The following is a 21,173-nucleotide window of genomic DNA, read 5'->3' as shown; positions in this document are numbered from 1 at the left end:
ACCAAAAGTCTTCTTCTTTGTTCAGATGAGCATTTGCAAAGGCTAAACGGGCTTTTGTGTGTCTTATCTGGAGAAGTGTTTTCCTCTTTGGTCTGTGTCAGTGGAACCCAGCAGTATGTAGTGTCTTTTGGATTGTCTGTCTTGAGATGTTCCACCAACAGTGCCCAGATTCACCTGGATGGCCTTGGTGGTGATCTGTGGATTCTTTTTCACCTCTCTCACTATCCTCCTGACCAGCACAGGTGTCACTTTTGGCTTCCTTTCACTATAGACACTATATGTATATATATATATATATATATATATATATTATATATATATATATATATATATATATATATATATATATATATATATATATATATATATATATATATATATATATATTTATTTTATTTTTATTTTTTTTTTTTTTTCTCTTCGTATTTATTTATTTATTTATTTATTTGTAAAGGGACAGTGCATATTAATGAACATTTACAATGTAAATATGTAAAGATTACAGCCAGAGTGGCTAATTTCCATCTTCAGTCCCTCAAAAGGTTGATGTGAAATCATCTACAGCAGTGGTCCCCAACCTTTTTTTTTGCCATGGACTGGTTTTATATCAGACAATATTTCACGGACTGGAGGGGGGCATACGGGAGGAGGCGTGGTGGGCGGTCTGGGGGCAAGGTTAAGTCCTGGCTAAATCCTGTTATGGTCCTGATTTAGTCCTAGTTTTAGACCTGTTTTAGACCTGGTTTAGTCCTGGTTTAGACCTGTTTTAGACCTGGTTTAGTCCTGGTTTAGACCTGGTTTAGTCCTGGTTTAGACCTGGTTTAGACCATAGACTGTATATATGCTTTTATACAGTCTATGGTTTAGACCTGGTTTAGTCCTGGTTTAGACCTGGTTTAGTCCTGGTGTAGTCCTGGTTTAGACCTGGTGTAGTCCTGGTTTAGACCTGGTTTAGACCTGGTTTAAACCTGGTTTAGACCTGGTTTAAACCTGGTTTAGACCTGGTTTAGACCAGTTGAAAGTCGTTTAAACCAGCTCAGACAGTATTTAACCCCTGTCTATAACATTTGATTTCATTTCGACTTAATGTAAGCACACTGATAGAACTGTAATGGCAAGATTAAAGCTAATTGCCAATGTTTGAGTATACTGAATGCATGTTGTGTCACAGTTACATTTGAGTAGATTTAATGCATGTTGTGTCACAGATTCAGAGGTGTGTCATTTCCCTCTATCTTTACCTGGGCTCCTTAGAAAGTCAGTGTAGAACAGGCATGTCCAAACTATGGCCCGTGGGCCGAATGCGGCCCTCAGACAAATTTTTTCTTGGCCCTCAGGCTTCCAGGTGAATTTGTCCAAATTACCTTGCATGAATTAAAAAATAACTTTTTACTGCAAGTTTTTTGAAAATAATAATAATAAAATAAAAAATAACAATAATAAAATTAGGGGTGTCAAATTATCGCGTTAATTGCAATTAATTAATTACAGTCATATTTAGCGCGTTATGTTTTTTAATCGCGTTAATCTCATTTTTAATCTCTAACTTTAGTGTTTCTGTATGCGAGTTGCTTTATTATAAAACCTGTTTTTATGTGTTGTTGGGACAACAACACACACACACACAAAAAACACATTTATACATTTTTTTATTTCAGTAATTCCACTCATTGCCCACACAAAACGCGCGCAGTAACAGCGATGTAAACGTCATGTTAACGTTGGTGGCGTCAGTCGCACAATGGACGAGGTGGAAGAGCCAGTAGAACAGAGGCAGCAGTGCACAGGTAAAAACACATTCGTGTCTTGGAAATTATTCTCCCGACGTGAAATATAAAAGAAAATAACAAATATAATATCGCCTACAACTTAAATGTCACTGGTGAAAACAACCTGCATAGGCTCATGATGTCTGCACTACTGTCCTATAGTGACCTGCCACATGAGGGGACACGCACACAAACACACACAAACACACACAAACACAAACACACAAACACACACCTTTATCATCGTCATTAACCTCAGAACGCGCGGCCCACGTTTCCTTCCGTAGTTAATGCGCGGACACCGACGTGCTCCCGTGAGCCGCGTGTGGATCGTGTTTTCTCGCGTACACTGCGTAAACTGCGCTTCCTCCTGTGCGCCTCTAAACCAGAACTAACACCAAGACTAAAACCAGGACTAAACCAGTCCAGGACTAAACCAGGTCTAAACCAGGACTAAACCAGAACTAAAACCAGGTCTAAACCAGGTCTAAACCAGGTCTAAACCAGGACTAAACCAGGACTAAACCAGGACTAAACTAGGACTAAAGCAGGTATAAACCAGGACTAAAACAAGGACTAAAACCAGTGATCTCATATATAAAGCATTTCTCTATCAATAATATTTTTAATATGGTTAAGGAAAGACTGGACTTTTTATTGTCTTTAAGTAGACAAAAGTTATTATGTTCATATTTCCTCGTCTTTGCTACTTTACAACAAACAGTTTCTTATTCATGGAGACTTGGGCTCAACAGCCAATTTGAAGAGATTTGTTAAACAATAAATGACTTTATAAAGTCTTTTTTTTTTTTTCTATATCAGTCTTTTGATCTGCCACAATAATGTAATAATGAATTTAAATGAAAATACCTCAAATTGAAGGCTTTTCTCAGCAATTTTTAGGTGAGATTAAAATGAGATTAATTAGATTAATTAATTACAGATCATAATTAATTAATCTCTCAATTTTTTTTATCGCATGACAGCACTAAATAAAATACTAATATTTAATATTGAGTGTGTGGTTTTAAAGATCTTAGCATGAATAAAGACTGATGGCTCATTCAAATGTGTTAAACATGCACATATTTGAATTATTCACTGTATTGAGCATCAGTCTGTGGCCCTCGATCAGCCCTCTTGCTTCGTCTGTGTTAAGATATGTGGCCCTTAATGAAAAAAGTTTGGACACCCCTGGTGTAGAGTACAGATACTTTATCAGATATCAGATTTTAGTTGCCGTTCACCTGAATTTCTTTTCTAGTTTACAGTTTTATAGATCCAACAGTGTTGGGGAGTAACGGGTTACATGTACTGGCATTATGTAATCAGAGTACAAATTATGAGTAACTGTATTCAGTTACAGTTACTGTTTCAGTGAGTGGTAATTGGATTACAGTTACTTTGTTGAAATAAATGGATTAGACAGCGGTATTTTCCTGTTTTCACATTATGGGCTGTATCCCATTTTTTATTTTGGTAATTCCATTCATTGCCGGAAAGTAAAGCAGGACTAAACCAGGTCTAAACCATGTCTAAAACAAGACTAAAAACAGATTTAACAGGACTAAACCATGCTGCGCGGATCGTGTCTCCCCTCATGCACTGCACTGTTAACAACCTGATTCCACATAATTTTGAGTAAAAAATATAAAATATTACTGATTTTTACTGGGCTGGCACCTTTATGTTTGTACTGAAAGTAAGTTTTGTTTTTTTGAATAAACAATATGAAACTTAACAGTAGGTGGGCATAATTGAAGGCAGCAGTGATCTCATATAGAAATCATTTCTCTATCAATAATATTTTTAATACGGTTAAGTAAAGTCTGGGCTTTTTATTGTCTTTTAGCAGACAAAACATCTTATGTTAAGATATCCTAATCTTTGCTATTCTACAACAAATCAAGTAATCCAAAGTATTCAGATTACGTTACTCACCTTAAGTAACTTAATGAATTTCGTTACAAACTACATTTTTGGGCATGTAATCTATAATCTGTAGGGGAATACATTTGAAAAGTAACCGTCCCAACACTGAGATCCAATAACCCTGACTTCCCCAGTTTTACAACATATTTCTTTGGATTAGAGACAGCGTGTCATGCCCCTGGCTATGACACTCTTTCCTCTGTGCTCACCTCCTTCCTTTAGCTGTGTGTGTGGGTGGAGTCTTCTCCTGCAGCTGCTCACCTGAAACCAGTCTGTAGTCCAGCCTGAGCCCTTTTAGCCTGAGCTCTGAAGACAGCAGCTGCCAGAATGTTCCGTCTTGTTTTGATGGTGATTTCTGTCAGCAACTTAAACTTTTGCAGTTACTTACACTTTAGTATTTATCCGTACTTACCTCCGTCTCCTGTTTTTTCCAGTTTCTGTTTGAAGACTCCACTTTCCACCTAGTGAGCCGCTCCTGAGACTCCTTCTGGAAACCTGGTCAATAAAATTTAAGCTTTTTTGTTAGTCCCTGGTGTATTTTTTGGGTCCTTCTTGTTGAGCCACAACACAGTGGGTTTGATGCTGTTTGCACACGATGATTAGACTTAATACCTTAGTTATGTCAAATCTAAACTCATTTATATGAATATGTGTATAGTTCATTTGGACAGTTGTATTCTGCTCCACTAGGGCTCCAACTAAGGGGAGCACTTATTGACAGGACAATTTAGCCATCAAATAATGCTCCCACTGTAAAATCACCATTATTCACTCATTTATATTAAATTGGGTAGAGGAGCTCATTTCCACAGGCTGATATCTTCTATCAAATAAGGCTCCACTATAGAAGAGAAAGAAATGACTGGAAACACTGAAATCTTTACATTAAATTAAATTAAAATTTATATAATATTTAAGGCAGGCAACAGTGTGAATATCCTATTATAATATAGTGATATTTTATTTATACAGTGCCTTTCTACACAAAAGTTACAACGTTTTCTACACATGGAAACAAAATAAAATGCAATGTAATGAAAATGATAATGATAAAATAAAATATTAAATCCAAACTATTCAATCTAACAGCACATGTCATTGCTTAACTGGTCCAAAGAGACAATAAAACCAATACACTTTGAAAAATTTGACTTGTTACTCTACTTTTGCCTTGGGAGTTTAAATCAACGGGATTTAAACTTAGAACAGTCGTGTGCGTGCACAGTAGTGCTAGGTAGCTCAAATTGACTGGACACTGTTGTGCTGGCGTTGGTAACAAGAGCTCGCGATCATATATAAAGCCTGTGTATTTTAGATCCATAAGCTGTGTGTGTGTATGCACACACTGTGTGTGTGTATGCACACAGACTGCTACTGACTGCCCCCTCACTCCGACTACAAGACTCTTGAGAGGAAAAAAAACGGAGTTTTGTGACTTTCCATAACCATATTAATCGCTTTGGGATTTTGTGTTACACAAAAAATAATCAATATTTGAGCAAACTACTCTTTGAACAATACCTAGATCGTGATTACGAGTAAATTCAAAGAAATTCCTTTTAATGCAAAATTCTAATCATAAGGCAACATCCAGAGATGGTCCTAACGATAGGACAATCAGTCGGTTAGGGTCCGAGCTGGAGCAGCAGGAGTTAAAGGTTTTATGATTTAATAATATTACACATTTATCACTACTTTAAATCTAAAAAAGATGTTAAAATGGCTAAAATTAAGGGCACACTCACACTCAGGCACAACTGCTGTGGGTTCAATGTTCCACACTGACACTTGCACATCTGAACCATGGATCTATTAAAATAACCGATAATAATCCGAACCAGGTCACGGCCTGTTGATGTCATCACATGGAGCTGTTTGTTTACAGGTGCTAACGCTTTTAGCAGAGAAAAAAAAGTCCAGTGGCAGAAATATCTATTAAATAGTCAGGTTGATGTCAGTCCTTTTATGATACACGCTCCTCCATGAATTTATGGAGATTAAAAACAGAGCGGAACAGTGATGACAGCCGGAGACAAGAGACAGCTAAACTTCTGTCTGTCTTATTGAAGGTGAGTGTGGGTTTGCCGTGCGGTTTAAAGCAGATTTTATTCACTGTTTTCCTCCTGTGGTATTTTTTAGGGGCGATCCTTGCTTGGGCACGGTTCTAAAGTCCTAATGTGAATGCACCCTAAAAGAGCTACACAAAAAATATTTTTTTATGTCTTTACAATTGTTGTAAAACTAATTTGTTTTTGAAAAACATTTTGGGATTTTGTTGCAAAGTTGTGTCACACCGCAGTACAGAAAAAAAGCATTACACCCCCAAGTACTCATATGTAGCCTATATATATTGTAGCATAATAGTGCATGTATGCATAGAGCTGCTTTAAACTGACGACTTTTATGAATATAAAAAGTAATAAACTTCATTTGTAAACATTTGCTTTTTGGCCATTTGGTTCAAATTCAATTTAAATTCAAGAAAAGTAAGCGAGAAACATTTTGGTTTCTACAGTTTGTCTTTTGTCCCTCTGGGTTTGCTGTGCTCGTTTGTGCGTCCTTTTAGTTCCTGTGTCTGACACAAATGTTTCTCCCCACAGGTCTGTGTGAGCCAAGACCCATTACTGCTCCAGGCCCCCAGGCCCTCAGACCCTCAGACCCCCAGACCTCCAGACCCTCAGACCCCCAGAGTCACAGACATTTTCTGTCCCCAAAGACGCTTTACAGAGCATTATTCAGCATTAATTCAATTCACTCTAGACCTGGTGATGGTAAGCTACTATTGTAGCCACAGCTGCCCTGGGGCACACTGACAGAAGCACAGCTGCCGTGCCACTCAGCACCATCGGTCCCTCTGACCACCACCATCACTCACAAACACACACCACTTTCATACTAGGCAATGTGGGTGAAGTGTCTTGCCTAAGGACACAATGATTGGATTGATTGTATTTAACTGACCTTGACTATCAACTGTTTTATGGAGACCTGTAGTATGTTTTTTGGGTTAATGGGGGAAACCAGGAGCACCTGGAGGAAACCCATCCAGACACCGGATGAAACATGCAAACTCCACACAGAAAGACCCAGGCGACCCGGGGATCAAACCCAGAACCTTCTTGCTGTGAGGCATGAGTGCTAGCCACTCAGCCACCGTGCCAGAGTGATTGGTCTCCAGTTTTCTAAATTTAATTTATCCTTTTTGGGTTTAGGAATTACTTTAATAAAACCTTGTCCTAGTGATGCTGGTAAATGTCCTTCTGTGATAGCTTCTTCAAAACTTGGACAAGGAAGGGAGCTAAAGCTTCTTTAAAGTGTTTATAGAATTGGCTGGTCAGCCCATCATTACCAGGAGCCTTGTTGTCTTTCAGTGTTTCTATAGTGCTTATCATATCAGAGATATGTCAATGAGATATATCATTGATTTTAAGTTTACTTATCGAGGACATTTCAAAGTTTCTTTTTCCAGATTAAATTTTTCTCCTTGCTCTAGCCATTTCCTTCTAGATTGGATGAAAGCGCCTTTCACTTTTCCCTCATACATTTGATCCAGCTCGGTCTGACATAGTTCTAGTTCTATTTGCTCATTCTCAGTTAAGATTACTTTTTAAAACCAGTACCATAATTTTAGTAACAATTTACAGTTCTCTTTCCTTTTTTGCTTTAGACATTTTTTTAGTAAATAAAATTGCCAATTTTATTTCAAATTTCAACAGCTCATAAACCTCCCCATAACAGTATGTAGTAGCAGCCATTCTCCAGTGTTTTCCAGTAAGTTTCTCTATTTGTTTTTGAAAATCCTCATTACTGAGTAGAGTTTTATCTTATTCTTTTGGATGATAAATTTATTTCAGCAATAATCGCTTTGTGATCTGAAAATACAGTAGGTGTAATTTCTGTTGTTTCCAAATTATCAATAATACTTGCTGAGACAAGCCAGAAGTCTAATCGTGACTGTAAGGACATGCTCCACGTGTACATTTTGGTGTCTGGGTTTTTATGTCTCTAAATGTCAATTAATTTCATTCTGCTGTATATGTTATAAAGTTCATTTGACTTTTGGTCCTTAGGGGAAACCTGTCCACCCTGTCGTCCGTGACAATATTAAAATCCCCTCCCCAAATGATTTTAGCTGAAGGAAATTTTAAGAACCAATTATTTATTTTAGTTTCAATAGCTGAGAATATCAAAGTATTAACATCACCCAGCGTCCCTCATCGTCTCAACATCGTGTCATCGTCTGATAGTTGAACTATCAGTCCCCTTAAGTTATATAAATCGTGCCCGGCCCTTATATATATATATATACTCACAATAAATAAGTTAGGGATATTGAGAGAGAGCCAGTGAATGTCATATATACGGTGTTTGTTTCACTTCAGAAACTTTTGGGATAGGGAGGCAATTGTATTGGGGTGATAGACAAACCTCATTTTGTGTTTTCCATGTAATGGTCTCAGTGTGTACAGTGTGCCTTACATAGTGGAGCCAAAACCCTTTTTAATGTGGCATCAATTTCAACATTCTGTAGGTATAAAAAGCTGGTATTGTGAAGTCATTCCAAGTTCACAATTCAAACGGCCATGAACACACGAAGTCACTTAACAGATGAGTAGCGCCACCTAGTCATACCGCTCCTTCAGGGTCAGTGGCAGTCAGATGTTGCTCGTGAACTTGGTGTGTCTCAAAGTGTCATCAGCAGACTTGCATCAAGACACAGAACTACTGGCAGAGTTCGAGACAGACCCAGGAGTGAAGCCTCATGAGTGACAGACCACAACGATGACCAGTAACTAAGGACCTATGCACTCAGACATCGTTATGCAACTGCCACACAGCTGCAGGTTTGTTTTCAAGATGTGAGGGGTACTAGGGTTTCCAGACAAACCATTTGAAACTGACTCCACCGCTTTGGTTTGAATGCCAGACGACAGTTGCAGGTGACTCCACTGACACCAAGACAAAGCTGTGAATGTCTGCAGTGGGCACAAGACCATGTGACCTCTACAATGCAGCAGTGGTCCACCGTCCTGTTCACTGCTGAGTGTCGGGTCACTTAGCACAGAAATGATGATCGTGAGTGTAGCTGGAGAAGGCGAGGTGAGCGATACGCCGAGGTCAACATGGTCCTCAGGGTTCGCTTTGGTGGAGGAGGTGCAACAGTCTGGGCAGGCATCACCAGTCAGCGCAAAACAGATTTGGTTACTGTAGATGGCTCAGTCACTGCATGTTCTTTCCTCAGAGACATCACAGAACCCATCATCATCCCCCAGTTCCGCCAGCACACTCCCAACTTTCTGTTCATTTATAATAATGCTCCATCACATCTTGCCAGAATTGTCACAGCTCAACTTCAGGAAGTCGGAGTGCCTCATATGGTATGACCAGCACTGTCCCCTGACCTGAACCCCATAGAGCACGTGGGCGCGGCATAGGCGCGAGCGAGGGCTGATCATCACCGCTTGTGGCTATATTTATTATTATTCAATTTATTTATTATATTAAACATAACCTCCTTGGCGAAGGTAATAATAGTAATAATTACCTCCGCCAAGGAGGTTATGTTTTTGCCGGCGTTTGTCTGTTTGTTTGTTTGTTTGTTTGTTAGCAACATAACTCAAAAAGTTATCGACCGATTTTGATGAAATTTTCAGGATTTGTTGGAAATGTGAAAAGGAAGAACTGATTTCATTTTGGGGGTGATCCGGAAGAAATCCTGGATTCTGGATCACTTTGAAATTTTAGTTAACATTGTGGTAAATGGGGCCAAAAACTTTGTTTCTCAATATCTCGGTTAATTATTGACCAAACCCCATGAAATTTGACTCAGGGATGGACAATGGGATCCTCTTTCATATTCCAAAGGCTGATCCGGATCTGATCCAGAAGACTGATTTTATCGCAATTTATATCAAAAATGGGGGTAGTCCTTGGCGGAGGTCTGCGCTCTCTGACTGCTTTTCTAGTTATTATTATTATTATTATTATTATTATTATTATTATTATTATTATTATTATTATTATTATTATTATTATTATTATTATTATTATTTTGTAGCCTACTATTTGAGGTGATATTGTGTGTGGCATGTCCGAATGTTGAATGCGATTCCCTGGGCATGTTCTGTACGTGCTTCCCTGGGACATGTGCGGCGCATGGAACAGTGCGGTGCGTGAGGGGGGCGCTGTGGTGCGAGCGCTGCAGCAGTACGCGGAGGACAGAAGCACAGAGGAACACAAGTTGAGCTCAATGGAAATGTTGTCCAAACTTTTGCTAACTCTGTGTGTGTGCGCGCTTTTGCAGATCCCCACTGCCGATGGACAGAAGAAAAAAGAGGTGAAGCAGCACATGTACTCTGAACTTTAAGTCCAAAAGACAGCGCTGGTTTACGGCGCTCAGCTGCATGATTTGGAGTTGTTTTCAGTTTTTTCTGTCATGGTCCCTCCTTGCTGCTAACATAGTTTTCTTGTATAGCCTACTTTGGGTGTTTGTCGTAATATCTTCAGACTTTCACACAGTACTTTATTGTTGTTTATTATTGTTGTTTTATATCCAAAATCCTTGCTGCGACTTTAACAAAGAAAGCAGGAAGTGCTTCATCATCTTCCCAAAACCAATCTGCTTATAGTGTCATGTGAATACATCTGATAACACGTGTGGTTATACTTTACCTCTACTTCTGCGCCTGCTTATGCCTTAAACGTCTTTTTGTGCCTTGTATGTCTGCCTGTGCCTTGTACGTCTGTTTGTACGTTTGCGTGTGTGTTTTTAACTCTCTGGCTGCTCGTAGCACTGGTTGGTCTCTACTGCAGGGCATACAGAGCTAAATCATAATAATTATCCATCAGTTTTCTATAGTGCTTTTCTGGACACTCAAAGACGCTTTGCAGAGCATTATTCATTCATTCCATACTTAGCACTTGGTGGTGGCAAGCTACTATTGTAGCCACAGCTGCCCTGGGGCAGACTGATGGACGCGAAGCTGCCCATCTGTGCCATCGGCCCCTCCGATACAGACTTGGATTTTAGTTTGAGATGAGTCTAACTCCAGTTGTTCTCCAGGCGCTGATGTCGGAGAAGGTGGCCCAGCTCATGGAGTGGACCTCCAAGCGTTCAGTAATCAGAATGAATGGGGACAAATTCCGGCGCTTTGTTAAAGCTCCTCCTCGGAACTACTCCATGGTGATCATGTTCACGGCCCTGCAGCCTCAGAGGCAGTGTGGGGTTTGCAGGTGAGACAGAGCCCCTGGCACATGTCTTAGTCATTTACTAATGTCCCTAGGGCAATCTCTTATATTATAAAATCAAATAAAAAAATTGTACAATTAGATGTAGTTGGGCTCACTTCAACACACAGTTTAGGAAGAAGGCTGGGAAGGCCATGGTCCTCAACTGGAAAAAGATTGCACCTCTCTAGGTGGGTGCCTCAAGTGGAGCAGTTCAAGTATCTTGGGGTCTTGTTAACGAGCGATGAAAGGAAGGAGTGCGAGATTGTTAGGCAGAGCAATGCAGCAGTGTCAGTGATGCGGTTGCTGTATCGCAACCCGTCTACCAGGTCAATCTATCAATCTATGACTGAAAGGACAAAATGGAGGATACAAGCAGTTCAAATGAGTTTGAAATGAGGGTGGCTGGACCCTCCCTTAGAGATGAGGTGAGGGGCTCAGTTACACGGGAGGAGCTCGGAGTAGAGCCAGAAGAGGTGCCTCTTTTCTGGTTGCCTCCGGAATGCCTCCATGGGCAGGTGTTACGGAACCATGCCACCCACAGGAGGCCCCGTGGACACGCTGGTGGGGCTGTGTCTCTCTGTGGAGTGGATCCCCCTGGAAGAGCTGAAGGAATTGTGTGTGGAAAGGGAAGTCTGGGCCTCCCTGCTCAGACTGCTGCCTCCGCGACCTGGACTGAGATAAAGTGGAAGAAAATTGATAGACGGAGTGGCACATTAGAAAGTCTTCACTGGACAGGATCAAAATTTGTTAGTTAGTTTAGTTTATTTAGTTTATTTGACATGTACAGTAGTATTAATCAAAGAAACATTGAAGAGATGCCTTGTACCAGACTGTAGCTTTTAGAGCTAATTACCAACACCAGTCCTTGAAAGAGACAAAACATAAAATACAAAAATAGCAAAAATCTAAAACTCTGTTAGAGGACACATGTAATATGATGTGGCTAGAGCTACTGAGTCATCATATTTTTATTAGTTATATGCTACATTTTGGCAAAAGAAATATTTGCCACAGTTTGTAATAATAAAACAACAGTCATTCATTTATTAGTACTAGGTTGTGAGCTTTCACATGAAGAATGGTCTGTCCATATACTGAGAATGAAAAAAACTGTGTTCTCTATTTGCAGGTTAAGGCTCTGTCAACACAGGTTCAGTTGTGATTGTCGTACCTTATTAAAAAGGGTTAAGAGAGCAGACTACATACAGTTCTTTTAATGCCCCTGGAGCCATTTACAGTGAGCCCTTTGAATGGGAAAATAGTAAAGCTTGTGCAGTCCTAGATTCTGTCCTGGACATCGATCTCATATTCACTGAACTTTCTCCAGACCTTAATTACCTCATATCTCATGAACTACTATTAAATGAGCGATTACACCGTGTACTATGAAATATGTTATTCTAGAGCAGAAGAGTCAAGTCAACCATCATTTTTATTGTTAGGGAACGATTAAACCACATGCACATAGAGTTCTGTTACACTGCTGACTCTTGATTGTTTTTGTAGACAAGCTGACGAAGAGTTTCAGGTGCTGGCTAATTCCTGGCGTTATTCCTCAGCCTTCACCAACAAAGTCTTTTTTGCTTCAGTGGATTTTGATGAAGGGTCGGATGTCTTCCAAATGGTGAGTCTGAATATGAATACATATACAGTTTGAAATGCAAAATTTTCAAGAATGGTCAATGAACTCCACCTGACAGTAGGGTTGTCATAAGTATTGAAAATGTATACTAAGCATAAAAACTAGATACTCATTTGAGCAAGTATCGATACAATAAAAAGTCACATTAAACCAAATTTGAGCTTTCCTGAACAATTCTGGCAAATATGTAAGCTTTATCAGAACAAGTATAAGACATCATTTTTTTATCTTCATTGTGCCATTTTAATTGCTATCAAGTATTGAGTCAATTCTGTTTGAAATTTTAGTATTACAACAACACTTACTAATAGCAGTATGGAGCTCAACAGTGACTGCCTACTCCAGTTCCAGACTTAAATTCTCCTTTCATTTTCCCATAGACTTTTAGAAATTTCAAATATTAAAAGCTCAAAGACATTGTGGAGGCTTGTGAAGACAGATATGTGCTAATTAATATGCAATCCAATTCTTTTAAAAGTACAGTTTGGAATTTTTGGATATAGGGAGTGTTGTAGATGAGTGGAGACACTTTTTGATATAATCTATCCAGTCCTTGTATTTAGAGAGGTTGCTGGTGCTAAGCTAGCGCAAGTCAATGACCACTGTTATTCTGCCACTGAAAACAGTCTTACCCACTCCACAGTGCATCCGAGGCAAATCTATTATGTCTGTGTCAATAGAATAATGTGTTGCTATGGCAGCTGCAGGTAAACAAATTATTGCAGAGCCAGTTGGTGCCAGGTGATATCAGTTCGCCGCTGTCGAGCTTCCTATCTGAGCTGCTGCTCAGACATAAATCCTTCAAATGTAAGGTTGGTTTTACATCTAAAATGATTCTATCGACACAGACATTCACATGGACAGTCTGGTTTAATAATAGATTTGCCTCGGGTACACTGTGGAGTGAGTAAGATTGTTTTTAGTGGCAGGCTAACAGTGGCCATTGACATGCACTAGTCTAGCACCAGTGACCTCTGCAAATACAAGGACTGGATGGAATATTTTTAAAAGTGTCTCCACACGTCACCAACACTCTGGCTCACTAGGAAATGACGTCCTATGTCAAAAATTCCAAACTGTCCCTTTAAGTCCAAAAAGCAAATTTAAAACGGAAGATTTGGCAAACAGCTTAATTGAAATGATATTATATAGAGTTTTAGAATGAATGAGAAATGTAGTTCCGGGACCGGGGGGTGGCAGTCACAGTTGAGCTCCATTGGACAGTGCATAGTGATGTGATGACCTATGCGTTTCAGTTGAACATGAATTCGGCTCCTACGTTCTTGCACTTCCCGGCCAAAGGGAGGCCGCGGCGAGCAGACACATATGAGCTGCAGGTGCGAGGGTTTGCAGCGGAGCAGTTAGCACGCTGGGTAGCAGACAGGACTGATGTTATGGTGAGTACCAACTCCGAGACACTTTTACTTGCACATCACTTCACTTTAGGAGACAACACCCAAATTTTTCCAGTTATTTATTGCAATTCAAGTCGTGCAAGTCCAGTGAATAGCTTGAAATGGTACAAAGATAGGTACTCAACAGCCAGAGGTTTAAAAAAAATAGACGATAACAAAACAAGTCCAAAGTCCAAGCTCTGCCAAAACTACTTCAAGAAAAAAAGAACAAGAACTGGACAGAAGAGTAACCAAGAAACCTACAAGTGCCACACATTTATGGAAACCTGTGCAACAGACTTGGGAAGAACTTTCTGAGGAATGTTTTATTTCAATTGAAAAAAGAATGCCTTGAGTGTGTTCAGCTGTTCTATCTGCCAAAGGTGCACACTTTCATGAATCAAAAGTTTAGAATACATTTTGGTCAACAGTAAACAGTAAAAAAATGGAAAAAGTGTGGTGTAGAGTCAACTGGTAGAGTAAGAGCTTTTCACAGACATATGTCACAGACACTTTTTTTATAAACAGTTCATTATTCATTTACCTGGTGGTGATAAGCTACTATTTTAGCCACAGCTGCCCTGGAGCAGACTGATGGAAGATCAGCTGCCAATATGTGCGATCGGTCCCTCCGACCACCACCATCACTCACTCACACACCACTTTCATACTAGGCAATGTGGGTGAAGTGCTTCGCCTAAGGACACAACAACAGTTTTTCCAACTGGCGCCCTCCTGTGGCTCCTGAATTTCCCAGTGGTCTCCCATCCAAGTACTAACCAGGCCCGGCCCTGCTGAGCCTCTGAGATCTGATGGGATCAGGCTTTGACAAGCTGGTATGAGCAGAGCCTATAGTTAGCATCACACATCTAGGGAATGTTGATGCAGTTGCAAAGTATCAATATGAAACCCTTTCCAGACCAGATGTGGGTAGTACTCAGTTATGTTTACTTGTAACTTTTTAAACAAATTGTACTTTACAGAATACTTTAGAGAGTACATTTCTAGCAGCATACGGTACTTTTTCTCCTACTTGACAACTGTATTTTCCACACTATATGGCGCTCTGGATTATAAGGCGCACATAGAATAATAGAATGGCCTATTTTCAAACTTTTTTCAGTCCTCCGTGTTGTTTCCCTCCTTTTTTTTTTAATGTAAGGATCCATGTGTGTTTTGACACAAATGAAGCATGTGTCTCTCTCTGATTGATTGATCTGCCTGTCAATCATGCCCCTGAAATCAAGAAGACAATTCCAGATCCACTCGTCTTTGTCAAGTTTTTTCAAAGCTTATGGTTTTGGCTGGCTAGCTAAGTTTTACCTTTTCTTAAGTAGAGATTGGAAATTCCATGGCTGAAATTATCCAAATTATACACATTAAGATGTATGGAGCTTTCTGCATTACCACATGACATCACAAACACACAGAGGGAAGTCAGCCTAAATATGCAGGATTTGTGAATGGTGTGTTTCAGATCCGTGTGATCCGGCCTCCAAACTATGCAGGGCCTTTGCTCTTAGGTTTGCTGCTTGCTGTGATCGGAGGACTGGCTTATCTGCGCAGACATAACCTGGAATTCCTCTTCAACAAGAACATGTGGGCATTCTCTGCACTGGTAAATACACACAAATAAAACTATTGTGCAAAATCAACCTTTCAGAGCTATCCATGTTATAGTTGTGTCCCCTCACTCATAGTTGTATTTGGAGTGATTCATGCATGTATGAGCAATCTTGCACATCTGTTTTTCTAGTTTTGATGACTTGCCACACACTCTGGACCAGAGTGCAAAATAGATTTGGTTCTGTTTACTTTATTTCACATATACTGCACATCATTCATGCCAAACACACACCAAGAGCTCCATGATTGGCCATCAGCTGATTGCTGAACTTATTTCCATGTCAACGTACTTCAAGAGTACAGACAGAGTCATGTGAATATGCAAGCACTCTCTCGCGGTATTCGTCTGAGGTTAATAACCACATTGAAGGCTATACGCATTGGTAACCGCAAAAACAAGCTTTGTGAGTGATTCGCAGACAGAACAGACTGGGGCAGGAGGTCAAAGAGAAGCTTTGCAGCGTCCCTTCATATAAAGCACTTTTTTTTACCCAATTTCAAGTACCATTACTTGCACCGTGGACTGCATAGGTTGGCCCGACGTCGGACATATTTACAGTCACTCTTATTTGAGTATAATTTTTGTCTATTCACCTCTGTTCATAATACAGCTCTGATGTACACATTTCTAAGGGCAATATAGGTGTAAAATATGAACACAATATTTTAGTAGCAAAATGTATGTTAACAGTATTAGTTTTATGGGAAGTTACATAACATGGAGTAAAGAGATCTCATGCATGTTTACACACCAGTCAAAGGTTTGGACACACTTTCATATATGTTTCATCTTAATTTCCATGATTTTTTCCATTGTAGAGTTTTGATGAAGGATTCAAAACTATGAATGACACATATGGAATGTACATTTTTAAAATTTTAATAGCTACCCTTTATTTTGCATTTTTGACTCCTATTTCTTGACACTGACAAGGCTGTGAAGTGAAAAACATTTCAGGTAACTTCACCAAGAAGCTCAGTGAGAGAAGGCCAAGGTTTTCCAGCACACAAAACAGGGTGGATACGGAAAAAACACACTTAGCTCTTTGCTACATAATTCCATATATCTTGTTTCATATCTTTTATATATGAAACAAGGAGGAGGAAAAAAACAAAACATTTAATGAGAGGATGTGTCCAAATGTGTAATGACAATGACACCAAACCTTAAAATGAGCTGAATGCAAAGCTCCTTAGCCTCTCTCTTCTTACCACTGATGTACACTATGGTGGAACCATGGCCTAACATGCTCTCTCCGTTGCCCACAGTGCTTTGTTTTGATCATGACTTCAGGACAGATGTGGAACCACATCCGGGGGCCGCCTTATGCCCACAAGAACCCCAGCACTGGGCAGATTGTAAGGAACCCAGCATAACACTTGGCATCACCATCTCCTTGGCATCAGTCATAACTAAGATTCTCTGGGTCATAATGAAACATTACTTGTATTTACGGTCAAAGTTAATTGTAACTGGGAGAATATGCTGGTCATGCTTCAGTTATCCAAAAGCCACTGTAAACAAACTATTTTGAGGGTAGAAAAAGCACATTTTCGTCGATAGCTGCATGCATTATAATTAATTTATTGCACCCCACTGATACTGCAGGACATTGATGACAAATTTGCCAGGTTAAAAATATATTAAATGTGTCCATAATACTAGTTGAATAATGATCTAACTGCCCCGTTTTAAAGGAGAGGGTATTATGCAAAAGCTACCATATTATAATGTTTTTTCTCTTATCAAAAAGATGCCTGAAGAGGGTTTAAATGTAATTCATGCTTTGTTGCAGCAAAACTTGAATTTCCCTCTGGATCAATAAAGTATCTCTCTCTAAAGAAGTGTACTATGGGAGTGTGTTCTGCTCCAGTCAAATGAAGCTCACAGGTGGCATGCAGTTATGGGGCGAATTTGGAGCTGAGTTCCATATTAGGAATTGGAATTGGTTTACAGAAAAAATAGTGAAATAAAAACGCCATTGATTATTACGTAGAGCATGTAGGGTGCGCTAATACTCTTATTTTAAGACTAAAATTACGTCAATTTGAACCAGAGTCTATGGGGCCGGAAGCACGCCCATGCTCACTTCTTATTTGGAACGCGGTATCTAGGGGTTTAGCTATGTCCATTTACAGTCTATGGTTAAGACAGATACATGAATAGATACTTGCATGTTTTCTAACCTGACTTGTTTTTCTCTACAGAGTTACATCCACGGCAGCAGCCAAGCCCAGTTTGTGGCTGAAACACACATTGTGCTCCTGTTTAGTATCCTTCAGTGTCCAACAGGTTCACAAATTATGCTTCAGTGCTCATTTTGACTTTGACTTTGGTTTCTGATCATCCATGTCTAGTTTGTTAACACATTTTAAGTTTATTAAAATGGACCTATTCTGGAAAATCACCTTTTCAGAGCTTTTTATAATAGTTTCCCCTCGCCATTTACACACTTGTAGTTGTATGGGAGTAATTTGTTACTTTGTTGTGATATGCATAAAATTCAGCCACGTCACTTAGCCATTTTGGTTCAGATGAAAAAAAAATGTGTTGCTCTCTAGCATTACCTGTAGCTATGCATCTACTGCAAAATTCAAATATCCAAATTACATCATGATCCATGGGTGTCATAGTTTGTGAACTTTAAAGCAGACATATTGTGCTCCTGTCTGCTATATAGTTATAAATGCACTTTTTGCACTAATTGACTTGCTCTTCTATTTATATACATAATATTGTGGTTTAGAATGAACCAAATGGCTTTTGGCTCCTTGACCTGCTCTTCCAGATGCGGCGGTGACTCTGGGGATGGTACTGCTGTGTGAAGCTGCCACGTCACCTCTGGACATCGGCAAAAGGAAAAGTATGTCTCTGCCTTCGAACACAAATGTTCAAATCATTTCATATTAACAACATAAAACTTTTGGGGAGTATTCCATCAACGTTCCTGAGCTGAAACGAGCTCAGTTTTAAGCCTCAAGTTGTTCCATGAAAGAAATAACCCACAGTTTGATGAAGGCTAATTTACTGCCTCTCACAACAGACGCATGTATAAGATAATTTTTATAAAATAACGGCCATATGTTTTCATATTATTTGTGCCTTTTTGATAAGTGCAGCATTCAGATGTGTGTAAAGTGTAAAAGTCTCAGGCAATCGACACATAACTATAGCATGTGTTGAAACTTTTGACTTAGGTGTTTTGTTTAGTCATTCTTGGAGAAAAGGCTAAAATAATCTTAACAGTTAGCCTGGTCCCAACTGGGTTTGTGCCAGGGTGCCTGTTACTACACACTACTCAGCGCCACCTCTGGTTAGTCACTTTGGTGGAACGGAACTGAGGATTTGACAAGCCTAGATTGTCCAAATAGGCCAGGCTTGGGCTTTAGCTAGTGAGTGAAATACCACCTTTGTCCCTCACAGTGGGAAAAATGAGGAAAACATTTACTCAAGTAAGAGTATTGTTACTTCAATAAAAATATTAGTCAAGTAGGAGTTACATAATGCTGATGGAAAAGTACACAAGTAAGAATTTCTTTAACAGTTCTCTCAATTAAATGTAACTGAGTACTACTCACCTCTGTGGTTAAGGGTTGAAACCCTCAGTGATTGTTGATAACCATCTGATGACACAACCTCTTGCTAAGAGCTCGAGTCATTGTAGAACAACGGAAGGAGAAGCTATCGCTGTTCTGTGGTCTTCTTGATAATGAAATGTTTGAATTTTGACACTACATGGTGTTAAGCTGAAAAGATGACTTTGTACTTTGTGTGCAGTAATGTGTGTGGCGGGGATCGGGCTGGTGATGCTGTTTTTCAGCTGGCTGCTGTCTGTATTTCGAGCTAAGTACCATGGATATCCATACAGGTCTGTGTCTGATCCATCACAACATTTTATAGGCTGCTAAAATGAATACTGTTAAAATGCATTTTCTGATGTTACAGAGTTCTAGGGTTTAGTCACTAGCAAAAATGATCAGGTTCAACATTAACCTTTTGAGATGATATTTCTTGTGAAAATACCACATTATTAATTATGGGTTTCAGCTTCCTGCTTAGAGGACTTTTGGCCGATCAAAAGATAGAATATTGTTTTTCAATTCTTTTACTGCTATGACAATGGTGCCAAGTTTTCATTTGCCTAAAACCCATGAATGTCATCTGGCAGTATGACATCATCAGACTCTGTAGTCTGAAATAGGGATGGGCATTTGATGAAATTTTCTTAATCGATCGCCGGAAGAATTAACGATCGATTATCGATTAATCATTAACGTTTTTCTTTTGGTGGGGACTCATCATTGACATTGCGCGACTCTCACCTGGAAAAACTTTTTCCCACTGGACACCGAAACATATGTGCTGCTTTGTACACTGTGCACATGGACTCACCCGAACGCAACAGAAAGCGTGGAATTTCTTGTACAAGTCATCGATAAATACACATTTGTGCTTCGGTACGTAGCAGGCTGACCGAATGTTTGTGTTTGTTTGCTCCTTCTGAGTGCAGAGAGACACATGTACAGACCCGTGTTTGGTCACACTACACACAGCAACCTACATTCAGTTTGATGATAAAAATTTACGTAATCAATGAAATTCTTAATGATCAATTATCGATTAATCATGCCCATCCCTAGTCTGAAAACATTTGTTCATCAGTTTTGTGAAATGGCTACTGTCCTCCGTGACCACAGCAATTAAGATATTCAAATGTGCATGAAAAAAATCACGAAATCTTTCAAATAAAAAACAAATCAATACTCTGATACCCAATAGGTTGTTTTCACGCTCAAAAAAATGAAAATTTTTAGGACTTTTTCCTCATTCAAGAGATATTCAATTTTGTTTTAAATTGTTAATCACTATGACAATGGTCCTAGATTCTCATCATTCTGAAATATATGAATTGGTGGCTTTTTGATATTTCAGAATGGCATGTCATTCTCCCAGATGGGGACAAAAGCCATTTTCCCCCATTAATACATGGTATTTTCAGAAGAAATGACTAAAAGGTGAATGAACAAAAGTTGAACCTGATCTCTAGAACTCACTATATTACAACAAATCTGCATTTTAACAATATGTTTGAAATGGCCCTCATCTCATCTTTTTTCAATCTGATTTGGTGTGTGTTGCAGCTTTCTGATGGCATAATATGCCACCTGCTGGTGCCAGTCAGTGCCTTTAACCTCAAGTTCCTGGTCAAAGCCATAACATGCAAAAAGGAAAAACACATGTCCATGAGAGAAGCCTCCATAAAAGCATATATTTTACTCAAGTGCCTAATCCAATTATAATTCTAAAACGATGAGATTCCATTGTATGTGTTTGTATGGTTTAAGCCTGTACACGTGTTCTTCTTAAGTGTGCTTATGAAAATCTTTTATTAAAGAAAATGTTATAGGCTTATGTGTGTCCCCAAAGAGAATTGTTCTGTAAATCAACCTTTGAACGTTTGTGAAATTCAAAATCTTACATACTATCTTTTTAAAATATTATTTAAAATAAAAGCAATATTTATGGTTTTGATGTTGGGTTCATTTGTGTTATCAGTAGTATAACGTGTAAGATTCTCT

The 21,173-nt window shown here is 39.2% G+C and overlaps 1 protein-coding gene across 1 annotated transcript; it reads left to right on the top strand.

The window, feature by feature from the left end:
- Nucleotides 1-9,889: 9,889 nt before the first annotated feature.
- Nucleotides 9,890-21,126, top strand: LOC110155798 (magnesium transporter protein 1). The gene is made up of 10 exons (XM_020919969.2): nucleotides 9,890-10,038; nucleotides 10,765-10,934; nucleotides 12,438-12,555; nucleotides 13,830-13,970; nucleotides 15,445-15,585; nucleotides 16,863-16,952; nucleotides 17,802-17,865; nucleotides 18,383-18,457; nucleotides 19,372-19,462; nucleotides 20,736-21,126. The coding sequence occupies exons 1-10, from the start codon at nucleotides 9,952-9,954 to the stop codon at nucleotides 20,749-20,751; spliced, it is 993 nt and encodes a 330-aa protein (XP_020775628.1). The 5' UTR covers nucleotides 9,890-9,951; the 3' UTR covers nucleotides 20,752-21,126.
- Nucleotides 21,127-21,173: the final 47 nt, after the last annotated feature.

The sequence above is a fragment of the Boleophthalmus pectinirostris genome, unplaced genomic scaffold, assembly GCF_026225935.1.
Source record: "Boleophthalmus pectinirostris isolate CB_2022bp ecotype Guang Dong unplaced genomic scaffold, ASM2622593v1 HiC_scaffold_23, whole genome shotgun sequence".
Taxonomy (NCBI): Eukaryota; Metazoa; Chordata; class Actinopteri; order Gobiiformes; family Gobiidae; genus Boleophthalmus; species Boleophthalmus pectinirostris.
This window is presented reverse-complemented; position numbering and strand designations above follow the sequence as displayed.